This window comes from Bactrocera latifrons, unplaced genomic scaffold, assembly GCF_001853355.1.
Source record: "Bactrocera latifrons isolate USDA-ARS-PBARC rearing strain unplaced genomic scaffold, ASM185335v1 scaffold_41, whole genome shotgun sequence".
In the NCBI taxonomy this organism is placed as follows: Eukaryota; Metazoa; Arthropoda; class Insecta; order Diptera; family Tephritidae; genus Bactrocera; species Bactrocera latifrons.
Window position 1 is genome coordinate 2,964 of NW_017537057.1, and position 22,161 is coordinate 25,124.

At 39.3% G+C, this 22,161-nt stretch overlaps 1 protein-coding gene across 2 annotated transcripts; it reads right to left on the reverse strand.

Moving 5' to 3' along the window:
• Positions 1-2,364: 2,364 nt before the first annotated feature.
• LOC108972570 (intraflagellar transport protein 52 homolog) lies at positions 2,365-22,093 on the reverse strand. 2 transcript variants are annotated; one of them, XR_001993646.1, is made up of 8 exons: positions 21,680-22,093; positions 21,405-21,622; positions 21,103-21,346; positions 20,864-21,047; positions 20,531-20,782; positions 20,130-20,452; positions 19,849-20,037; positions 2,365-2,421 (listed from the first exon to the last, which is right to left on the reverse strand). XR_001993646.1 is itself a non-coding variant. In XM_018939204.1 (6 exons), the coding sequence occupies exons 1-6, from the start codon at positions 21,787-21,789 to the stop codon at positions 20,159-20,161; spliced, it is 1,302 nt and encodes a 433-aa protein (XP_018794749.1). In that variant the 5' UTR covers positions 21,790-22,093; the 3' UTR covers positions 20,109-20,158. The 2 variants fall into 2 exon arrangements, 1 of the variants encoding a protein (XP_018794749.1); XM_018939204.1 differs by lacking the exons at positions 2,365-2,421; positions 19,849-20,037 and having other exon boundaries at positions 20,109-20,452.
• Positions 22,094-22,161: the final 68 nt, after the last annotated feature.

The following is a 22,161-nucleotide window of genomic DNA, read 5'->3' on the forward strand; positions in this document are numbered from 1 at the left end:
TTAATCAATATTAATTACAATGCATTGAGCAATATATATTCCGACATTAGGGACTATCTAATGGTAGTGGACTCAAAGCTTAAGTTAGCCTAATCCAAATGCCTTTACTTAATAGAATACTTAAGTATTACATTGAGAAAATTCTAAGCTCTTAAATACTATTCTTCGTATTCAGTTAGGAGCTTGGGGACGCCTATTGGACCCATTTAATAATGACACAGCATTAAGCAGGCTTTCTGATCGAGTTCACTAATTTTACAGAGCAAATTGAATTTTAAGCGTAGGTGACAGATTACTAAGTGACATTAATAGTCTTCCATCAATTGCTTCGCACGAATCTATCGCTCAAGCCTCGCGGCGACTCGCGGTGTTACCAGCCCAAATTGATTGACTTGAATAAGATCGAATAAAACTCAATTAATCTAACAGCGCATATTTTTAATTTTATTGTCGTTATAAGCACCCGCGAGAGAGGGAAAGGTTTATATTGTGTGGTAAAATTAAACTAAAAGTAAAAGAAAAGAAAAATGAGGAAATTAAAATAAAATGGCGCTACGACTGGCATAAATCACACATGAGAATTACCAAAACAAACATAAACAAGCAGCACGAGACCAGCTGACCCAACAAGACGACACAACAAAAGACAATGACAACTTTTCAAAGCAATAAACATACAAACATTCGGTTGTAAATGAGAGTGTGTCCAACGTGGAGGCTGACTGCCGGCAGACAGACGAGCATCTTCACACGTCTCACCGCCCAGTGCATGAGGAGGCGCTAGGTGCGGGGGAGACCACGCATATGTGCGGTTAGCTCAGCCCAGCAGGTGGGCAGTTGACAGTTAAAATTTTTCTTAGTATGCATTTTAACTTTTTTGTGTGTTCTTTGAGATTTTGTATTTTTTATTGACCGCTTAATGGGGGAAGGCAATGTGTGTTGCTATCGCTGTTGGCAAGGCTGTTTCGTAGACGCCAATTTTATARCCTAAAATGTGGAAATAGTCAGTTGAAATTTATTTATTAAAGCGTATGTGTGTATGTGTGCCTTTAGCGCGACTCACTTCATTATTTTTTATCACTTTATAACGTGGTTATGACAGACTGTGACAAAGCGTAGGGTGCAGCGGAGTAATTTATCGAAAAATAATTGGTTGACAGTGAAAATTATGTGATTAAATGAATGCCATAAGCTGCAGCTGGAATTAGGGCGTGTAAAAGTGGAGAGGGAGTTCAATATTCCGACTTGAGTGCATTGGATATTGACTATTGTCTTTTATTAACTGTTTTATCTTAACTTTTAATAATAGAATCCAAAAGTAGTAAGAGAAGTATAATAAAACATCATATGATTTATTAAGGTTGCGTAATAAAATAGGTGTTGTATTTTTTATGAGTTTCTTCAAAACATTACCAAATATAGAAATAATTTTCCACAAAGGAAACAAATAAAATACCTTCTTTATTGACCGAAAAGTTCTCGTCGACCATGCCTCTGCACTATATAGCAGGACAGAAATAAGAAGTAACTTATAGAGGCTGACCTTTGTTCGTCGTCCTCAATCCGAAGTAGCACCCGTTGGCAAGAGTTATCCTGCGTTGGATTTCAGACATAGGAGGCTGACATTATTGTTGGTTTTAATAATACTGATTCCAATATAGACGAAATTATCAACGACTTCAAAGTTATGACTGACAACAGTGACGTGGGAGCCAAGTCGCGAGTGCGACGACTGTTTGTTTGGTGACAGGAGATATTTCATCTTATCCCCGTTTACTATCGAGCCCATTTGCTTCTCTTCCTTATACAGTCTTGAGAAATCAGAACTAACGAAACGGATATTGTGGCCTATACTGTACACTCGCGATTCAGTTTGCAGCTCGAATTCTTTTCGGCAGCAATAGATTGAAAAAGTCGCACGATAGGGAGTCGCCTTGTCTGAAACCTCGTCTGATATCGAACGGATAGGGGAGATTCTTCTCGATCCTGACGGAACTTTTAGTGTTGATCAATGTCAGTTTACACAGTTGTATTAGTTTTGGCGGCCAAAGCCAGATATAGAATCATAAAGGCAGCTCACTTTCGTGCTTTCAAAAGCAGCTTTGAATTTTACGAAGAGATGGTGTGTGCCATTCCGCTTTTCACGAGTATTTTCCAAGATTTGGCGCTTGGTGAGCATCTGGTCAGTTGTTGAGTTTTCAGACCTAAAGCCAAACTAATAAGGTCTAATCAGTTTGTTGACGGTGAGCTTTAATCTTTCAYAAAACAGATTGAACCTTATATGCGCTATKRRGARGSYTWWYCCACAGTAGTTKGCGCAGATTTTTSGGTCTCCCTTTTTGTGCATTGRGMAGGCAARTACACTTAAATTCCATTAGTATATCCATCTGATCAAATTTGATGCGGACTGGTCCATATGAACTGCGCGCGCAAACCGCATCGAGAACACAAAAAAAACATGAACTGGTGCAGCCTTCTTAAGTTTTATTTGTTTTCGTCGATTTTTAGCTTGAAATTTTATGTTTCCAAAGGAATCACGGATAAAGAATCGTTGAAAACATTGCAAACGTATTTTGGATAATCTATGTAAAGACGATAAGATCGAAAAAGTTAAAAAATTAGTGGGTTTCAAGCACGTTTTAACATCAGAAAGATACAGAGGATCTCAACACCTTTTATGGATCAACTCACCACGTTTTGGTTAATATTTGGGATATAAAGTATGTCAATGCTAGACTAGTACTTAAACTTCTGAATCTTTTGCAAAAAATGCGTCGCGTAGAGGTCGCAAAAGAGATGCCTGTCAACTTGGCTGAGCACCCTTCATTTATCAAAGACATCATTACCATTGAAGAGACATGAATTTATTAATATGACTCTAAACTGTCCAAGAATCTATTGAAAAATCGTCGAAAAATGAACGGAGAGAAAAAAAAGAAAATTCGTTAAATGACATTACAGCCGAAGCTTATCACAAATGTTTGGAGAATTGAATTATTGAAGTCTTAGTATTTTTTTTGCCRGKYCSGGKYMAAMTTKRWYMRRAGCTAAATCCATACTGTGGMCGTTTTATGATTAATTTCACACCTACTGGAATTTAATTAAACAACTTTCCGATTCCTGTCTTTCCTCTTAAGCCACTACTTGTATTCACTTATCTTATTTAGTATATACGATTATCTTGACTTCTACAGGACTTCTCACATCTTTTTAAGGATTTTAAACTATTTAAGAGACTAAACTTTCGAAATTTCCCTCTTTATCCTATAATCGTTATCCCCTCCAAAATGATATCTTATTGACAGCAAAATATTGACACCAGTGCGCAGTCCCAACAACTAAGCATGCGCGCATTAAACGGCAACAACAATGCARTGACTGCAGAGCCAGAGCAACCGCGGTTGGAATGTGCAGAGCATTTTAATGGCGTGTTTGATTAGCGCGACAGTTTCACGCAATGAATGCGAATTGGACAGCAATTTAAGTCACCACTCTCATCGCCACCACTAGGCTCTTGGCAAGTCCAAGCCTAACTTCGTGTCGGCAATTGACAGCTGTGTTGGAAACGTGATGGAGCCAAGCGTCCTCAAACTCGTTGCAGCTTTAAAGCAGCCTTTCCCACCAATGCTCCCACTACACTTGCCACCTCTCTGTCGCCTGTCAGTTGCCGGTTCTCGGTGTGTTGCATGTCTTGGCCCAGCACAGGCCGCTGGAAACCGGCGACAGATAAGGATCGTGTTCGACACCATGTATTATAGGCAGTTCGTGTGCATGTTCGTGTCGTTACCTCTGCCACCGTCATGCTACAGCCTGAACGCATTGTTGGCCGCCGTTGTTATTGTTATTGTTTGTGTGAGGCTTTAAAAAGTTTTATTTATGGTTTTGCATGGCATCGTTGACTTGTTAAATGGGTGTTCCCTTTATTTACCACTCTTGTATCCCCCTACAATGCACCCATTAACACGGCGGACCCAGCACACTCCACATTCGAGCGAAGACCATGCGAGTACTTACGGTCTTTTATGTTCTACAACCTTTATTCTTGTTGCTTGCGTTTTGCCTTCAACAATTCGGAATGTTGTAACTAATCAGCGCCACCAACAAAGCAATAAAGGCAACGACGACAATAACAACAACAAGAAAAACAATAAAATTATAAAACAAATTGTCACTTGTCAGAAGCTGCAAACGTTTAAGGGGCCGTGATAAGCTCTGTGCTGCTGTTATTGTGGAGTCTTCAGGGCGCTTTTGAAAAAAGGAAGTTTGCAGTGACGAAGCTGTCGCGCTTACATAGGCATCACGTCCATTTTGACATATTTATGCCAATTTGAACAGTTATAAATGTCACTTAAGTTGTTTGACAGCCCCTCGCCTTGTTCTGTTTTGTCAATGACAATTGTTGTGACAGATATCAGGAAAAATCATAGCTCTTCAAGGCATACGAATAAACTTATAAGTACATTTTTGAAAACTAACAACAATTCGGCAAAAAATTAATTTGATGATCCAACAAGCTTTTGTCTTCTTCTTAACCGTTAAAGTATATTTTTAGAGGTCCAGATACACAAATTTATCTAATATGCTTGTCAAAAAAGTCTTGCGGTATTTTCGCTAGTTGGCGCTGAGAACGCGTAGTTCTAGTTTTATTCGTCGCATCGGGTCAACCTATACCTTTTTGGAAAGCTCATTTCACGCGCTAACACGTGTTTGATTGATTGTCGTTTCTTTTAAATAGTTCGAGCGTTGTAGCGACGCAAACATGGAGCAAAATAAAGAGAAAATACGGCATATTTTACAGTACTACTACGATAAAGGTAAAACTGTATCTCAAGCCGTCAATAAAATTTGTGCAGTTTATGGACCCGATACAGTTTCCATTTCCGCCGCACAACGATGGTTTCAACGTTTTCGTTCTGGTGTAGAGGTGGTCGAAGATACGCCACGCTCCGGAAGGCTTGTCGTCGAAAATTGCGATAAAATCGCTGAATTGGTCGAAAGAGACCAGCATAGTAACAGCCGTAGCATCGGTCAAGAACTGGGCATGAGTAATCAAAAAAAAGTTTATGAACAATTGAAAATTCAATAAAAATACCGCAAGACTTTTTTGACATCCTAATATAATAACATGTATTGAGGTATAAACACCCTAAATTTTCTAGGAATTTCTTATTCAATACTTCAATGCCGGCAAGTTCATTTAATAATGGCATTAGCTCAGCCTCAATATGAAGCCGCATAAAGAAATGCAAGGACATTATAGAAAGGAAGTTTTCCAGTGGCGGATCATTACATATAGAAACAGTACCGAACAAAAGCAAGCCATTTCATCAAAAAAAAAAAAAAAACAAAAAACAAAACAACAGTTTTGTCTGGTTTATTTCTCTTCCATTCAGGTCTTCAATTAAAGTCAGTTCTTGCTTCGTATATTCAAGAAAGGTCCTCATTTCTAACACCCTTATCATATCTTTGTCAACAGTCATAAGATCGAAGTTGCAGCCATATATCTTGGAACAATTTTCACCCTGAAATTGGAAGTTGGAAAAAATGGTGCATCTGTAGAGGCATTTCAAAAGATAACCTTTTTGTATCGTTAAAGACGGTAAAACGAACTGTACTGACTTTGTATAACTAGTGATCAGTAAGGAAATGAAGAAAGGAATTTTGTATTCTGGCAGCACCAAGTTCAGCAGTAGTTGGCCTCACCTTCTATGTTTTCGTGCTTGGCCACTTTGTTCAATGAAATACGCCTAGCGGATCCTAACTAGATCTACCAAAATTGCTTATTTTGTCTCCGTCTCTAATTCTCACAGCGTTGGATTATGAAAAGCGACACTAATAGACTCTCGGTGGTAAATTTGATTAAAAACATCTGGTTATTCAGTCATATAGCAATGGAAAGAAACGAAGAGGCAAATAATGTAGTCCGCTGAGGGGCAATATGGATAACAATGGACTCTAGAGGATTATCTCAAGTCCTGGAACACTAACAACACAAGTAAGTCAGAAGGAAACCAAGTAACATGATAAAGGTCATCACAGGGTACTTATCTCTAAGGTGTTATATTTACAAAATTGATAAAATGGTATCGGTGGAATGCAGAACATAAGTGAAGGATGATAAGACGTTGGAATATTAACTTTGCGAATGCCTAGCTTTAAATCGGTTGAGACGGATATCTTTCAATGTTTGATAAGTTCGAATTGGTTATCATATGGAAGCCCAATGGGCCTAATGACGGCCTAAGTGTGGTCACCTGCAGTCTGAAATCTTTTTTTAACCAACCAACCAATAAAATACCTAGACCCGTTTTAACCCTACTCGTACCCTGAACCCTGAGAAATAAAGTTCACCACGATGTTTGTAACACCCAAAAGRAAACGTCAGAGACCTTTAAMATGTATATAAWTGATYAGCGTGATGMGCTRAGTCGATTTAGCCGAATCCGTCTCTCCATCTGTCGTACATCTGATTATTTTATGGTAGCTAGTCCCTCAATTTAGATAAATCGTCTTGAACTTTTGCTCACATTCTTTTTTCAGCACTGTTCAATTTCGTCGTTCAATTTCGTCTATCCTGGAACCTGTATTAACAGCAACAACAATGTCAGCTTCGAAAACCAACACAGAATAACTCTTGCCAACAGGTGCTACTTCGGACTGAATAGACAATTGAGAAGTAAAGTTCTCTCTCGACGAACAAAAACCAAATTCTACAAGCTACTCATTATTCTCTTCCTCCAAAAATATATTTTTATATCATTTTATGCTAAAAGAATACACCTGTGAAGTATATTAAAGTTAAAGTTTTTTCTTTTCTTTGACTAATTTTTAGACAGAATAGGCGAGGATAAGTGAGAATAATATTTTTAAGATATGTATCCGACTTTGCTTTACATTTTATGCTTTCTTTTGAAATTTTTAATTTTGCATTCTCTAATGCTGTGCCACTTGAAGCAAGACGATGCGCCTGCCAGTTGCACGCGCATAATGCACACGTCAGTATTTAAAACCCAGAAAAGGTGCTTCGCTAGACACTAGACATTCAGTGCACATGCATATATCTAGCTACACCCATAGATGCTGCTGCACAAAAGATACGTAATATGTTTGATAGAAGTGTCACATTGTTTTCTATTTAACTCACCTTTTGTCGTCGACGAGTATTTAAAATGTGTTGCGTTGCATTTTATTCGCTTTTGATACGCTTGCTGATCTTGCGGTTTCATGGTTTTAGTTATGGACATGCGCGCTTATTACGACGATTGTAGCTTTACGACTAAACAAGGAGAAATCATAGCAAATAAGAGGAAAAATGTAGCGAGAAAACGAGAAAAATAGGAAAAAACGCGCAACCAAAGGTATTTTGAAATCTAAGATTTGTGAGATGTGCATGTGTTTGTAGGTGTGTGCGTCTGTCTGTTCGTTGTGCTTTGCTGGCTAAACGCTTGAGAGTCAGCTTATCGACTGTCAATGCTTTGGGCGATAACAGCAGCAACAATTTCGACACCTTCGCGACAAACTAAAAATAAATAAGTAAATAGAATATTTCAAGTGGAGAAGGAGTTAAGAAGGGAAGTTGCTTCGCCGCTAATGCGCATGTCAATGCACCAAGCTCCGAAGATTAAAATTCCACAGATTAACGATTAAATCATATGTCTGCCGTCCTGTCCAATACCATACATACAAGCACACACTCTGCGATTACTCTTCGCCTTACGCTGCCTTTATTTCATTTATGCCAAATACTTGGGTGTGCAATACAACAAAAACAAGAGAAAAAATTCGGCTGCATCGCAGCTGTAATACCCTTCACAGGTGACTTTCTTGTAGCATAAAAGAGTATAAAAAGATCTTTAACTTAGTTAACTTTTCGGGTAGTTTGTATGGCAGCTTTATACTGTGATTTGCCGATCTGAACAATTTCTTCGGATATTATAGAACTATATTCTATACAAGAACCTGATTTCGGTTGATCAGTTTGTATGACAGCTATAGGCTACAGTGGTCCGATGCTGTCAGTTACGACAACAGAGTAGCAGCTTGGGTAAAAAAGGAACGTGTGTGAAATTTCAGATCGATATCTCAAAAATGGCATCAAATTTTCGGCTTCAGATATTAAATATAACCAATATACGGATACATATAACCAACATATCACCAACAAATAACCAAAATATARCCAGCATATATYCAAAATATAACCAATATATAACTAAAATGTAACCATTTTATAACCGAAACWCAAATTTTGTTTGAATTTGAGTGGTATTTTAGAGAAGTTCCAACGTTTTCTACTGGGTATTGCAAACTTAGTGGCAAACTTAATATACCCTGTTCACTGAATGATAAGAATAAAAAATAATTCCTTACAAAATGAACAAGTGAAATAATTGTCCGTACGCATTGATCTAAACACGGTGTAGTCAGCGCAGAAACGCAGTCAAAAGTCAGCCGAATCAGCAACAACGCCGTAATCGAACTTGKCTCCACGACTAAGTCGCCCATCCCGTACGCCCCGCTGCATGCAGCACAACATGCAGCAACAGCCAAACTCCGAATRGCGAGTCAACAATTTAATGATCGCCTATCGTGTACTTAAGTGAAAAGAATTAATTTCGACTTTATCTTAAACTGCCTAGCAGCAGCAGTTGAGCATGCGTGTTGACCACAGCGCGAACCACGACGCCACCAGCAAGCATTCTTCAACGCACATGTGAATACACAGCTATACAAACATAAATGCTACTATGTACCACAACACACATAAATGGGTAAATGCATAACTGCTTGAGCGTGTGTACGTCCGTCTGTCCGTCTATAATCTTGGCTCGCAATGCTGCACAGCTTATTTCGCTGTGTGTTGTGGCGCTGTTGGCAGCATGTATTGTCAGCCAGGTGACAAATCTTCGACAAAGTACCCACCAAGCACAACAACAATAGCATCCAAGCCAGCATACAACAACAACGTAAGGAACAGCCATCAAAGTTGCTTATTGTTGTTATGTTTCCCATGTCCAGCTGCTTACCTCCGCCTTATTGACATTTATTCTCACTTCTTATTTCTGTGATCGGGTTATGTGCGTGGACCCACAACGTCGTTGCTCTACTCAATTCTAAGTGGCACGAACACAATGGTCTTATGGGTATATTTAGGCCAAAAATGTGGCGCATACATTCATGCCTCTTATTGTTGTTATATTTTTTGTTGTAGCATAATATTTCTTGAACTCTTGATACTGACTGTTGAGTATCCGTTTGCTGTGAAATATTTTGTGTTCTGGTGAAAATTTTTACAAGCTTAGAAATAGGGTTCTAGCTGTCTTTATTTCTATCTAACTGCATTTTTCGATCTTAAACATAAATTTTTAAATATTAAAGATCACTGCACTGAGCTGCTAATCGTATATAGAATTCGCTGGTCCAATATGGACTTGCGCATACATTTAGCACTACGGACAGATAGGGTGGAAGCTGGAATCTATTGCTTAGAGCTGTACCTCAGACAACTCTTCAAACTTCCTGAAAACTGCAGTATATTCCAGGAACGCAGCAAACAACATAATGAAGATCAATACATACACATGTATATACGTCGATAGCCAGTCGGCAATTAAGGCAATAATGTCGAACCACATTACGTCAAAGAATGTGCTTAGAAGCACGAAGGTAGTAGATGTGGTGGTTGCTGGAAAGCGCCTGCATATATAGTAAGTTCCAGAGCACAAAAGAAAACGAAATAGCGGAGTAAATTGCCAAAAGTGCCAACTGTCTGGCTGCCGCACAAAAACGGGCAATACAGAAATCAGTGGTAACAATGTACGATGAAATTTCCGAAAGGGCTGGCAGAATGATCAAGGCAAATGAGAAACGCTTAAGGACATACAGAATCGCCTAGATCAYATGCAAGAGTACCGAAGGAAAACACGAAGGCTTTTTACTCGAAAAAATGCAAGAYGGTTGTTRGTTTAATGGCAGGTCCCAGCCAAMTGGCATCACATGGCATCCGAATTGACTTAAGTAAGAATGATACTTGCAGGAAGTTCATAAAAGTAGGCAGGGGACACCACCTTTTATCTCCAAAGCGTGTTAAGAGCAAATACAACTGAAATCAGTGTGGTACTATCAGATCAAAACAAGTGTCTAAGGCATGTCGGTCATTGATCTAAGCTGCTGCTTGCTGGTAAAAGTGCAGGGTGTGCCGATTGGCTGTGATTGTGCTGTGACTGACCTTTGTCAAGGCGTCGTGTAGCGATATTGTCATTTTGACACTTAAATAACGAAAATTACTGATTACGGTCAGTTTAGTGGACATCTAGCCAAATCTACTAAATTAATTGCTGAAGAACTTATTTACATACATACCTACATGTAAGGTAAAATATAAGAATGACGGTGAAAAGGAAAAAGTGCAGCAATAGAAATGGTACTTCGAGGAAATCATTCAAAAGCAGGTRTAGATATGTAAGCCACATTTATGTACTGTTTAGAGTATAACTGCTAATCACAGTCCTCTAATTTCAYATTCCCCCCAAAATATTTCCTCAAAAAAATACCCTCAGCAAAACTGTGTATGTATTTAAGTGTGTTTTATGACTCACGTGTACAACACGCCTAAGATTTATACCGAACAACATTTGCTCAATTAAATTTATTGTCATTTGTAATTAATTTATTAAGTGCGGCTGCGCGGCAGCTCGTTAGTCCGCTTGTAAGTTCCTGCTTGGGGATGKGGATGCGCCGGTGTGCGCTTAACTTGTTGGAGCGTGTAAACTAACATTTGATTTTTGTGTATAAAACATGTTTTTGGTGTGAAAAGAAATGATTATGGCGTGACCTGTTGTTGTAGCTTCATTAATGTGCGAGATTTTCGAGTTATCTGTCGCTGATCAACTTTGTGATAATTGTGCGGCGCTCGTTTGCTTTGTGGAATTAACTCATGAATTTCAGGTATCTTTTTTGAAGAATTAAAATTTTGATTTAAGATTTCCAATCTGTATGAGTTCATGGAAGAGCTACTCGGGCTGAACATCCAGGACGTTAGTGCGGCGTCTCAGAGGTCTGACGTGAGGATGGTCAGTGATTTTATTCGCTTTGCTTTCGAGCGCCGTGGGGTAAGGCTATCCTCAACAGGTACCCACGTTAAACACACCGGACGTTGTATGAATAAGAATCTCAGTTGAATAAGAACGTCGAGTGTTAGGCTTCCAGGCAGCTTTATTGGCGTCCATGCAGTAAAGCTGGGAAATCCTACCAGCTGTATGGAAGAATATCAGGCGGAAATAACTTAATACTTGCTTCCTGTCTTGGAGGTCCAGACTTAAACACTTGGAAACGCATACCTTCAGACATCCGACCGAGCTGGCGGTAATGCAAATTAAACGTCTGTGTAAATTCGTACTGGCTGCTAAGCGTTTTGCTAATTTATAAGTTTGAAAACAGGACTTCTTCTTTCCGATGGCCTCACATAGGACTACATATTGTAATCCACGTGTGATCTTTGATCAGCCATCTAACCTAACCTAACCATGGCATATGAGTAACACCAGCTATTTATCGGAAGAGCAGCTTTTTAACACATTTCTTAATGCATCCATACATATCTACATATATAAGTAAAAATACTGGAGCCGCATTGACATAACACTAAAAATCATATTAAAGTAAATAATAAAATTATCGAAATTGCAAGCGTCATTGGCAACGCCATTACCGCCACCACTTCCACCACTAAATAGCCATCATCCATAGAACAGACACATGCAGCGCTGAAGCTAAGGCTAAGGCTAAACTACATGCTATCTGTATAAGCACATACAGACATACTTAAATGCACTTTAGCATCTGCCTCCTCATTCACAGCTCCTAACCTCAATTGTTTTTTTTTTACTGTTATTTGTTTTTCATAAGCATTCACGTCTAACTAGCGCTGGTAATCAGCGTTTCGCGTAGATTTTATGATAATTTCTAGCACAACACCTAAAACAGCGTTAGTTTTTGCCATCACGAGTGCCAAGTTCAAGTTTTTCTGCATGTGGCGCCTTCTTATTACTTTAATCGCCACCATCTTCCTAAAATAATCATTATTGTTGTTGTTATGTTAGCGCCAGAAAGCATGACTGACTTTTTACTTCCTCGTTTTAGAGTAAAATAATTAAATGCTAGAATTAGATAAAGCCTAGCTGGTTAGAGGATAAGAGGTAGAGCAAAAGAACAAGTTTTTTTTTTTTTTTTAGATTTTTAGACGTTTGAAGACTGTATGTGGCGAGAGTAGGGACTAATTTTTTATATCATCGTGCTCAACTTGTGTTCTCAATGTAGGCGCCAGAAAATGATGGTACCACCACATTTAGGCTTGTCATCGTCGACGATAAGAACGTTTTTCTCTGCGACCAGACCTTACCAAGTTATAACCTATACGACGAAGATTTATCTACCATACAATTATCGTCATCTTGACTTCGATGTCTCAAACTAATTGCCAATAAGACTAGCCTCCGGTTATTATCCATATAGCTCACTAGTAAAGTCCGTACATTTCACATGTATTTCAAAACTGCAGATCAGATTTAGTTCCACATCGGCATGGTGTTCTTAAAACATTAGGCATAAATTATTCATTCAAAGGTTATAAATCAATATAACTGTCATAGTAGCCAAACAGCTAAAGACCCAATTAACACCATCACAAAAGAGCTCTGATCATTCGTACAAGTAATAGGCTCTACTTGTGACCTCGGCTTATGAAACGCATGTGTCACCCTCTAAACCAATACACATATTTTCCACCGATTCAACCTCGTCCTTGCTTGTTCCTTGGTCATGCCGTTAGATGACGTCGATAATATAACTTAAATGTATTCATAAAGACATTTTCAATGAACAAAGCTAAGATTGCCGGTTAGGAAGGTTTTGCTATGTGGGAATCAGCATATATGGGGATTGACAATAGTTTTCTATAAGTTGCACCCCTCCGATCAAAGCTTGCGCTTTATGGCTTTAGCGTGCCAAATTCACAACGTATCAAATATCGGAGAAGATCCTGGACAAACAGTTCGACACCCATCACCTTTTTTCGATTTTCAAGACTTTCGGCTGCTTTGATAGGAGATGTCTTTTTGACGCCATGTCTAAATTTGGAATTCGTGCGAAACCCAGAATGACGTTGAGCACAACCATCAGCTCCATAAAAACCGAGAAGGACTTATCCGAACTTTTTGATACCAGACGAAGTTTTAGACAGGATGAATCCCTCTTATACATTTCTTTTCTCAATATTATGCTGGAAAATGTGACATGTATCACTAATCTGAACCGCAGTGACATTGTCTACGCTAAAAGTATGTGCAATGGGACCAAGGTACGCAAATAATATTGTTTTCGTAGACCTAAACGACAGAGCTATCAGCGTAGCCTTTTCCAGCCTGGAAAAATTAGCGAAAGTGGCTGGTCTTGCGGTGAACAAGGACAAAACAAAGTGCCTGGAGGTTAGAAAAAAGATTACTCGCGTCTTGGGTATTAAGTCACTGTTGTGGCAACTATACATTTGAAAAAGTAAAAATCTTTGTATATCTCAGAACCAACATAAATTCCAGCAATAATCTAAGTCTGGAGATCAAACGCAGAGTACTTATTATCAACACGTGCTACTTTGGGATCCGTGGGCAACTGTGAAACAGATCGCTCTCTATAAGAACATAAATTACGGTAAGTCTCGGTATAAGACTCATTATTTCCCTCCTAATATACGACGCAGAAGCGAAGACGATGACGAATAGAGATGAGAAAGCACTTGGAGCATTCGAAAGATCAGTTCTTCAGTAGAGCTTTAGAGCCATCCGCGTGAGCGTTGAATATCTAAGAAGATGAAACCACCAACTGTATGAGCTCTAYGACGACATGATTATAGTTAGGCACATAAAAGACCGAACGCATAGCGACATGTCTGGACTAGGGATGTATAGGGGTGTCGGGATGAATCTTGTACCAAAGAGGAGCTTGTGGAAATCGACTCTTCCAGTTTTTGCCAAAGGTGTCGAGGGTTTCTATGAGAGTGACAAAATGAAATTACGTTTAAAATGGCCGGAAATTATCGAACAAAACATTATAAATTTTACCAACTATGCCAAATAAAAAGAGGACACCATATTCTATAAGAGTGTACAGATGCTGTCGAACGCTGGCACTCACGTCACTATTGACAGTCATGACTCCGAAGGATAACTCTTGCCAACAGGTGCTAATGCGGAATGAGTATTCAATTGAGAAGTAAAGGTCTCTCTCGACGTATAAAAACCAAAGTTCATTATTCACGTCCTGCTATATGGTTCAGAGGCATGGGCGATAGAAACATCTGATTAAAAGACATCGTCTAGGTTATGTCGTCCTAATGAACGAAAACTCTCCAGCTCTGAAAGTATTGAATGCAGTACCATGGGAAGCAGAGGAAAACTTCCACTCCGTTGGAAAGAKCCGGTAGAGAAGGACCTAGCTTCGCTTTTAATCTCCAGCTGGCGCCACATAGCAAAAAGGAGWAAATACYGGTGCGCCGTTGTTAACTCGGCTATAACCGCGTAAGCGGTGTCTACGCCAGTTAAGAAGAAGAATCTGTAAAACGATACTTTATATACAAATATGCTTTGCGGGCTCTCCTAAAACGTAAAAACCATTGCAGTATATCAAATATGAAGCAAAGAGGAGCAGAATAGACAACGGAAATGATACCGTTAGCACTGTCCACAAAATATATTATTAAATAAATATTTTCGGGAGCGATTATTTAGGCGAACAAACAAACAAGGGAAAGTAGAGGTAAAAGCATGAAAATATAGTGAGCAGCTGGACGATAATTGAATGTCCTGTTTGTTATTTGAAGAATTSTCAAGTGTAGGAGTGAAGCGCCACTATTGATTTGACTTTTCGGCAGCTGAGTCTTGAAACAAGAGTCAAAAGTTAAACAAATATTTGCATATTAGAAATTATTTATTTGCAACCGAGTATCCTTTCTACAGTCTCGCTACTGATCAGCATAGCAAGAGCTAAGAGAATGGTCAGGGTGCTGAGCAAATAAACAGCGCTGTGTGGTTTGGCGTTGGAGTAGAAATAGTTTTTGCAGTTCATTCATAAAAAATGGATTTTTTTCAACTCATGCAGATGCCATGTCATTGAATATGGGCTCGTTGTGAAACCATGAATGAACGCCAATATTTCTATGGCTGCGCATGCGAGCGAGCACATAAATGTACACTTATGTGTGTGCATATGTATGAACGCTGGAGATAGACGACTTTTTTCTGGTAGTGGAAAAAGACACAAATAAAGTGAAATGAAATGCACTCAAGGTAACTTCCTATGGTGTCGAATTACTAAGGTGTACAACGCATCGTGTATACACACATATGTACATACAGGCACGCATACATAGATATACATGTTATGTATATCAATACTAAAACCAACGTGGCGCTTGGGATAGTGCATGTCGGCGGCAGCTGTAGGGCAGTTATATGTACATATGTATGTGTGAATATAGCTATATATAAACACCACTGATTTATATAGGCGCACCTTGCATCACATCTTAAAAACCGATGAAAAATATTGAAATATATATTTTTTTTTACTTTTATGAACTATTTATATAACTATGTATGTATGTATTTTTGTGTACATATTTATAAAAAAAAAGCTGTGAGAATCAGTTCTGAATGTTCAATTAAAACCGCAGATGTGGTGGTGACCAATCCTGCTCCCATGAAAGTTAGGTCTYCTTAGCCGATGCGAAACCGGATTTTGATGCAGTTAAGGACTGCTAGACGCAAGCATCCTGAAAAATATCGAAGAGCTTATTGAAGTACCAAAGAAGAAATATTTGCCAAATCGATCTTGTGCTCTGATGGCATAGAGGAAACGCCTGAAAGTTGATCTAAAGTCCAGTTCCCATGAAAGTTTGATCTCCTTAGCCGGACTGGAGCTCAATTCTTATCCTGTTAAGGACTATCTAACAGAAGTATTCTGAAAGAAATGTTTGTTTAACCGTCTGAAGTGCATATTGAAGTACTAAGGAAGAAATATTTGTCAAACCGACCGGAAACGCCTGAAAGTTGATCTAGTTCTGACGAAAGTTGGGTCTGCTTAGTCGGAACGGAACTTGAATTTTATCCTGTATCCAGTTCCGACGGAAGTTATGTCTCTGTAGCCGGAACGGAGCTCAACTTTTACAGGATAAAAGTAAGCATCCTGTAAAAAGGTTTCGTTCAACTGGCTAAAGAGCTCATTGAAGTACCAAGGAGCTTTGAATTTGTCACACTAAACTTAGGCACTGATTGCAAAGAGGAAATACCTGAAAGTTGATGTCGAGAAGATCCAGTTCCTACGAAGATTAAGTCTCCTTAGCCGGAACGGAACTCAAACTGAAACTCCGTGAAAGAAATGTTGAAATACCAAAGAAGAAATGGTTGTTCCCCCGATCTTGAGAACTGATTACAGAGCGGAAACGTAGAAAAACCGATGAAACTCCGCCATACCGCCTGATTTAAAAGCATCACTGTAACAGCGTTAGATAACGGTATCTCCGAACGGTACATAGCGACAAGCAAAACGGGTTGATGAAATCGAGAAGATCACTAAAGCAACAGCCGAATCGTAGCAGAGATCACTACAATCACACAAGACAATTGTTTTTCTGTAATTTTAAAGCTGTATATAGGCCGCAAAGAAACAATAAGGACTACATTAACACATCCAAGAAAAAATAGATTATCATGTTGTGTCGAATTTCCTTATGAAACCAAACTTTCAACTATGTAGAACGCGTATGTAGATGCAACGTAGAGAATACCTCCATTTCCATATATATGGTCAGCTGCAGCCGATATCACTAGCGCTACAAGATTTTTGAAAACACAATAAACGTCTCAAATCGACAACGTACCCCCAAGTCGATGATTTACACTTCAGAGCGCCTCTCTAATCCTATTCAACAATTCTAGCTGCTTCACTTAAGAGTTAAAAAATATATAATATCATCAATAGTCTCCCAAGAAGCTATGACCTTATAATGTGTAATAACTGAAAAATAATAAATTTATTGCTGAAACTATAAGGGAAAAATTATCTTCGGAACCCGACGATGGATTTAGAAATGATTAGGATGGCTTTCGTCAAACGTCGCCGTTTGGCTAATTGATGCTCCGCACTTTATGTAGCTTTCATAGAACCCGAAAAAGTATTCGACAAACTATACTACCATGCGATTTGGGTTGTTTTGAATATTAAAGGGATCCCGGATGCCCTCGTCGATCTCAATAAGGGACGGTACTCAGGTGCCAGGGTCTGGCCAGCTTCATAAAAACCTCGGATTTGCCAAAAAAAAGGCAGACCAACTGTCGAAGACAACAAGCCCCTAACCAGCATATTTAAAGTATAATCGATGCACTCTATGATTTAAAGCTCAACAACTGTTTGTACGATCCGATTTTTAATTGCCGCTTTCATTGTTTACTATTTCATTTACAAAAAATTAAACAAGACTAACAAGTCCCTAGTGGCCACAACAAAATATGTATCGCTTTCATATTAACGAGCACATTCACAGGCTAATACAATAATTAGCTGCCACACATTCCTAATCTCCCCCAAAACATTTACAATAGCTTCAGCATGATTGGACAGAAAATCACAGTTTCCCCCCTCACGCCTCACATCACTGTGAATCTTCTCATTGGTACTGAACCCCAACAACCGAGTTGTTCACATGATAAATTTATGCGGTAATCGCTGTCAACACTTCAATTAGCTGCCACGCTACTCTGCCGCACTTCAGGAAGTGCCAAGTGTAGTCTATTAATGCAGTCTTGGGTGTGAAACTCGKCATTTCTATGAACACGGAGTGTGGGAGACGTGAAAAGGAAGCGTTAGCTTGAAGTTTGACTTCGCAGTTACGCATGCGCATGAAAGCAGACAGCATTGGGTGATAAATTAAAAAATTATTTGTGTTGACATTTTATGTTTCTGTAGCTACTTGTGTATGTGTTTAAAAACAAATGTATATGTATTTACATGAGTATACATGTTGGAGCATTCAAAAATAAAATATTTTGATGCATAATTGAAATGGTGATTCCGGAGACTAAGTGCGAAGATATGGCAATATTTATTACACTATAATACCCTTAACAGATACACACATTTCTTATGATTTAAAAGGGTATGAAAAGATGTTTATCTTGAGTTTGATCGGTCAGTTTGTATGGCAGCTATACGCTATAGTAGTCCGATCTGAACAAAATATTCGCAGCTTTTAGCAATCCTTAGGAAAGTATTACACCTCAAATTTCGTGAAGATATCTCGTCAAATGAAAAAGTTTTCCATACAAGAACTTTATTCCTAACGTTCAGTTTGTTTAGCAGCTGCATGCTGTAGTAGTCCGATATCAGCGGCAAATTTTAGAGCGATATCGTAAAATCTGAGAGACAAACGCAGACCGACGAGCAGACGGTCAGACGGCTATTTAGCCGAGCCGCTAAATAGACTGAGATGGTCAGGTTGATCTGTTATGTGGTTGTTGTTTCAACGTATGCCTAATCCCCGTTAGGATGGTAAGAATTAGCTAAGTCGTCGTCGACGTCATCCAACGGAGGGCCCAAGACACGATGGGGTCGACCCAATGAAAGATGGGTGGGTATGGTGGGCAATGCAAAGAAGTGGCCAGTGTCATGCCGAAACTCACTGCACGTGGGACATATATTGGATATGTTGGGATCTATTTTTAATAGGTAATAGTTTAACCTGCTACAATATCAAAAACGAATATATCCAAGGGTCACTTTTGTTTCTCGAGTCAACTCGAGCTCTTCATCTGCAGTAGGTGGTGGCCTCCAAGTACGCCATTCACTGAAAGGGAGTCGTTCAATGTGTTGATGGCTCCACTATGCATGGCGATAAGTGCTTGTGAGAAGAGAATTGCGTCTGAAGTCTGGTCGGCGTATTTTCTGATGTCGTCGACGTAATTGTGGAATGAGCTCTTGATGTTCCTAGAAGGCGAGTCCACTCCAAGCAAGTGACTGCAAGAATGGTTTCTRCGAAAACACTCCAGCAGGAACTGCTTGGAGAGGAGTTCGTTATGATCTTTAACTGGTAGCATAAAGGCCTCACTATGCAGGTGTTCAATAGGAGACATCAAGAGGCATTCTGTCGTGGTCCGGACTGCAGTATTCTAACAGGTCTGGAGCTTTTTCRTCTGCGTTTCACTGCATCCAGCTGAGCATATTGGTGCGGTGTACTTTAAGACCAGTCCTTTCCCATGTGCCGCCAGCTAGCGACTTGAGGAATGGCGGCTAGTGGTATGAGGAGTGAAGAAGCACAGACTGTCAAAAGTCACACCTAAAATTTCAGGATTATTGACAGTTGGAATCTTGACGAGGGTAGTGTTAAGTTTTGTGCAGTAAAAAAAGTCGGAGAGATAGCCGTTTATCTTTGAACAAAGGCCATCGTAGTCTAACGTCAACATGGTGCAATCATCAGCGTACGAGGTGATAGAAACTCCCTCTGATGGCTGTGGTAGTTTCGAGACTAAGAAGTTAAAGAAAGCGGGGAGAAGACACCACCCTGCGGAACCCCTTTTTGATTTCTTCTCAGTTTTGAGTTTTTACCTCGAAATTGTAGGAATGATTGACGACAGCTCAACCACCTCTTCGTTTCTGGAGGGAGGGTAGTTTATTCGAGTACCGTTAAATGTGTCAAAGGCTTGCTCAGTACCAAAAACTCTAGTTTTCCAAATAATCTACTTGATAACACATACTGCGATCATTTTTCAACTTCATCATGCAAAAAATCTTAGATGAACCTACCTGTGAATTGAGCTGAGAGCAAAATGAAATATTGTTTAGCGCCGCTCCTTCCAATGTGAGTGCAAAAAATAAGACTGTTTATATGTATGTGTACAATGTTGCTGCAATTTGCATATTTTTCAATTAAAACCTTTAATAGTATCATTTTTGCATTCTAATTCCTTTCGCAACATTGTGCAACAGAAGMAACTGAAAATTAAAAAAATAATTAAAACATAAAAAATTATTGAAAAACAAACAAAAATTTAGTGTACATGATGACTTGCGTCGAAATATCACACCTCCACTCCGGTTTCGGCTGACGCATCCACTACTCATCCGCGTACGGTTTGTAGTTTACGATCTGGCGCGCCAGTATGTTGAGTATCTCACGCGCTTGCACATCTTGGTGCTCGTGTATGATGCCCGTAATGCGCGCACACTCTTTGATGTAATTCTCCAATTCACGTGTATTTAGTGGCTTACTGGCATCCTTCGCTGTAATGGACTGCACACACTTGCTGGTCATATTGGCCAGTTGTGTGCGCGCAGCGCTGAACACCTCGTCCAAGTCGAAGAGCTCGAGTGGTGGGGCGGCAGGCTCACTAAAGATGGGTGGGAAAGTCTAAGGCGGAAGAAAAGAACAAAATGTTAGAAATATTTGTGTTTATGCATTTAAATTTTTTAATATTTCAAAACAAACCGCTAACTGTAATGGCGGCAATGGAATCTCAAATTGCGGCTTAATTATTTTTAAGGGTTCATATTTGACATTCAATTGTTCGTATGTCGTCATTACATCCTTCAGCAAACGATTACTTAACGAGTAGATTGTCATGTCGAACATTTGTTTGAAATCGGCGGGTGTTTCGGTGCCGCCAATGGAGTCGATCAGACAAGCTTTCGGCAAGTCGGCAATGAAGGCGATATCGGTGAATGTTTTGTTGTCGTTTATCTGTGAAAACAAGCGAAACACAGCAATCACGCTTAGTCCATTATTTAAGTTTGCTTAATCATAATTCAAGCAATTCCTCACCTCCACATCGTTGAAGTCCAAATGCGAATATTGTATTTCATTGCCGCCTAAAAGTTGTATAAAATATTCCAATAGCGCGTCGTTAGTCTTATCGCTCTGCAAATACTTATCGTGCAACATGTAGCCAGAGCCAATGGCGAGTATCTTGCCGCCATGCTCGTTGACGTAGTAACCAGCTAGTGGTCTAAAAAGCGCCAAACACTATTTTATGTTACATATTTGAAATCGTAAACGCTTACCGATTAAAGGGATATACAACCGGTCCAGTGCTTAGTAGCACATTCGCCGGTTCTGAGACATTTAGCGTCGCGCCATATGGATATTGAAAGTGTATTTTGTATTTTTCATCGCTAAAATCATAATCGACCACTTCGATATCTTGCTTGATCAAATGCCGCCACATCGACTCGCAAACCACACCACCGCCGATAATGCACTCCTTAGGATGGAAATTTTTGTAGTAATGTGGGCGCACAACGGTGTCTGAAAGATTAAATATATGTTAGGACCCACTGGCGTTCCCTTATTCCGTCAAACTCACCGCTATTTATGTATATGCCATATTGTTCTAGAAAGAAATTCACATTTGTATTGAATTCCTGTTCGCCACCTTCGCCAAGCAACACCCACAATTTGCCACCCTTTTCCACAAATTCCTTCAACACTTGAAACTCTTCCTCGGTGAAGCGATCCTGCGGTCCGGCCAGAACAAAGATGCCCACACGCTGCAGCCGTTCTTTCTTCAGCTCGCCATCGCTCCTGTTAGACAGTTTTGTTAACGCCATTTTGAAAAAAAAAACTTTGCTTTATACCTACTGTTCAACCTTCCAATTTACTTTCAGTTTGCGATGCAGCATTTTATAGTTATCCGATAACTGGAAACGTTCATTTTTCGATATGTCAAAGCAAATGACACCTTTCGACATGTTTCAGTTACTTTTTTAAACAAATTAAAGTTTTATTAAATATAAATGGTCAATTAATTTGCAAAGTGAATATCCAACTAGCCGGCTTTTGTTGTTCGTTTCCGTTTCCTAGCAACACTTCATTGCAACTCSACTTGAATAAGTTTAATAGTGATGCCGGACAAACAGTTTAACATTAACTGTAGAAATATAAATTCATTTTTCCGAGTTCCATTGAATCATATCTTCGATTTTAAGGCTTATWTGAAAATTAYTGAAATCTTTTAYATTACAAACAGCTTCTAAAGCAAAATMATTTTTGACAATTACTRCACTCGCTACTCTGCAGTGCTGCCCATTCTCAGCTATTTGCTGTAGTTCTGCAATGGCAAC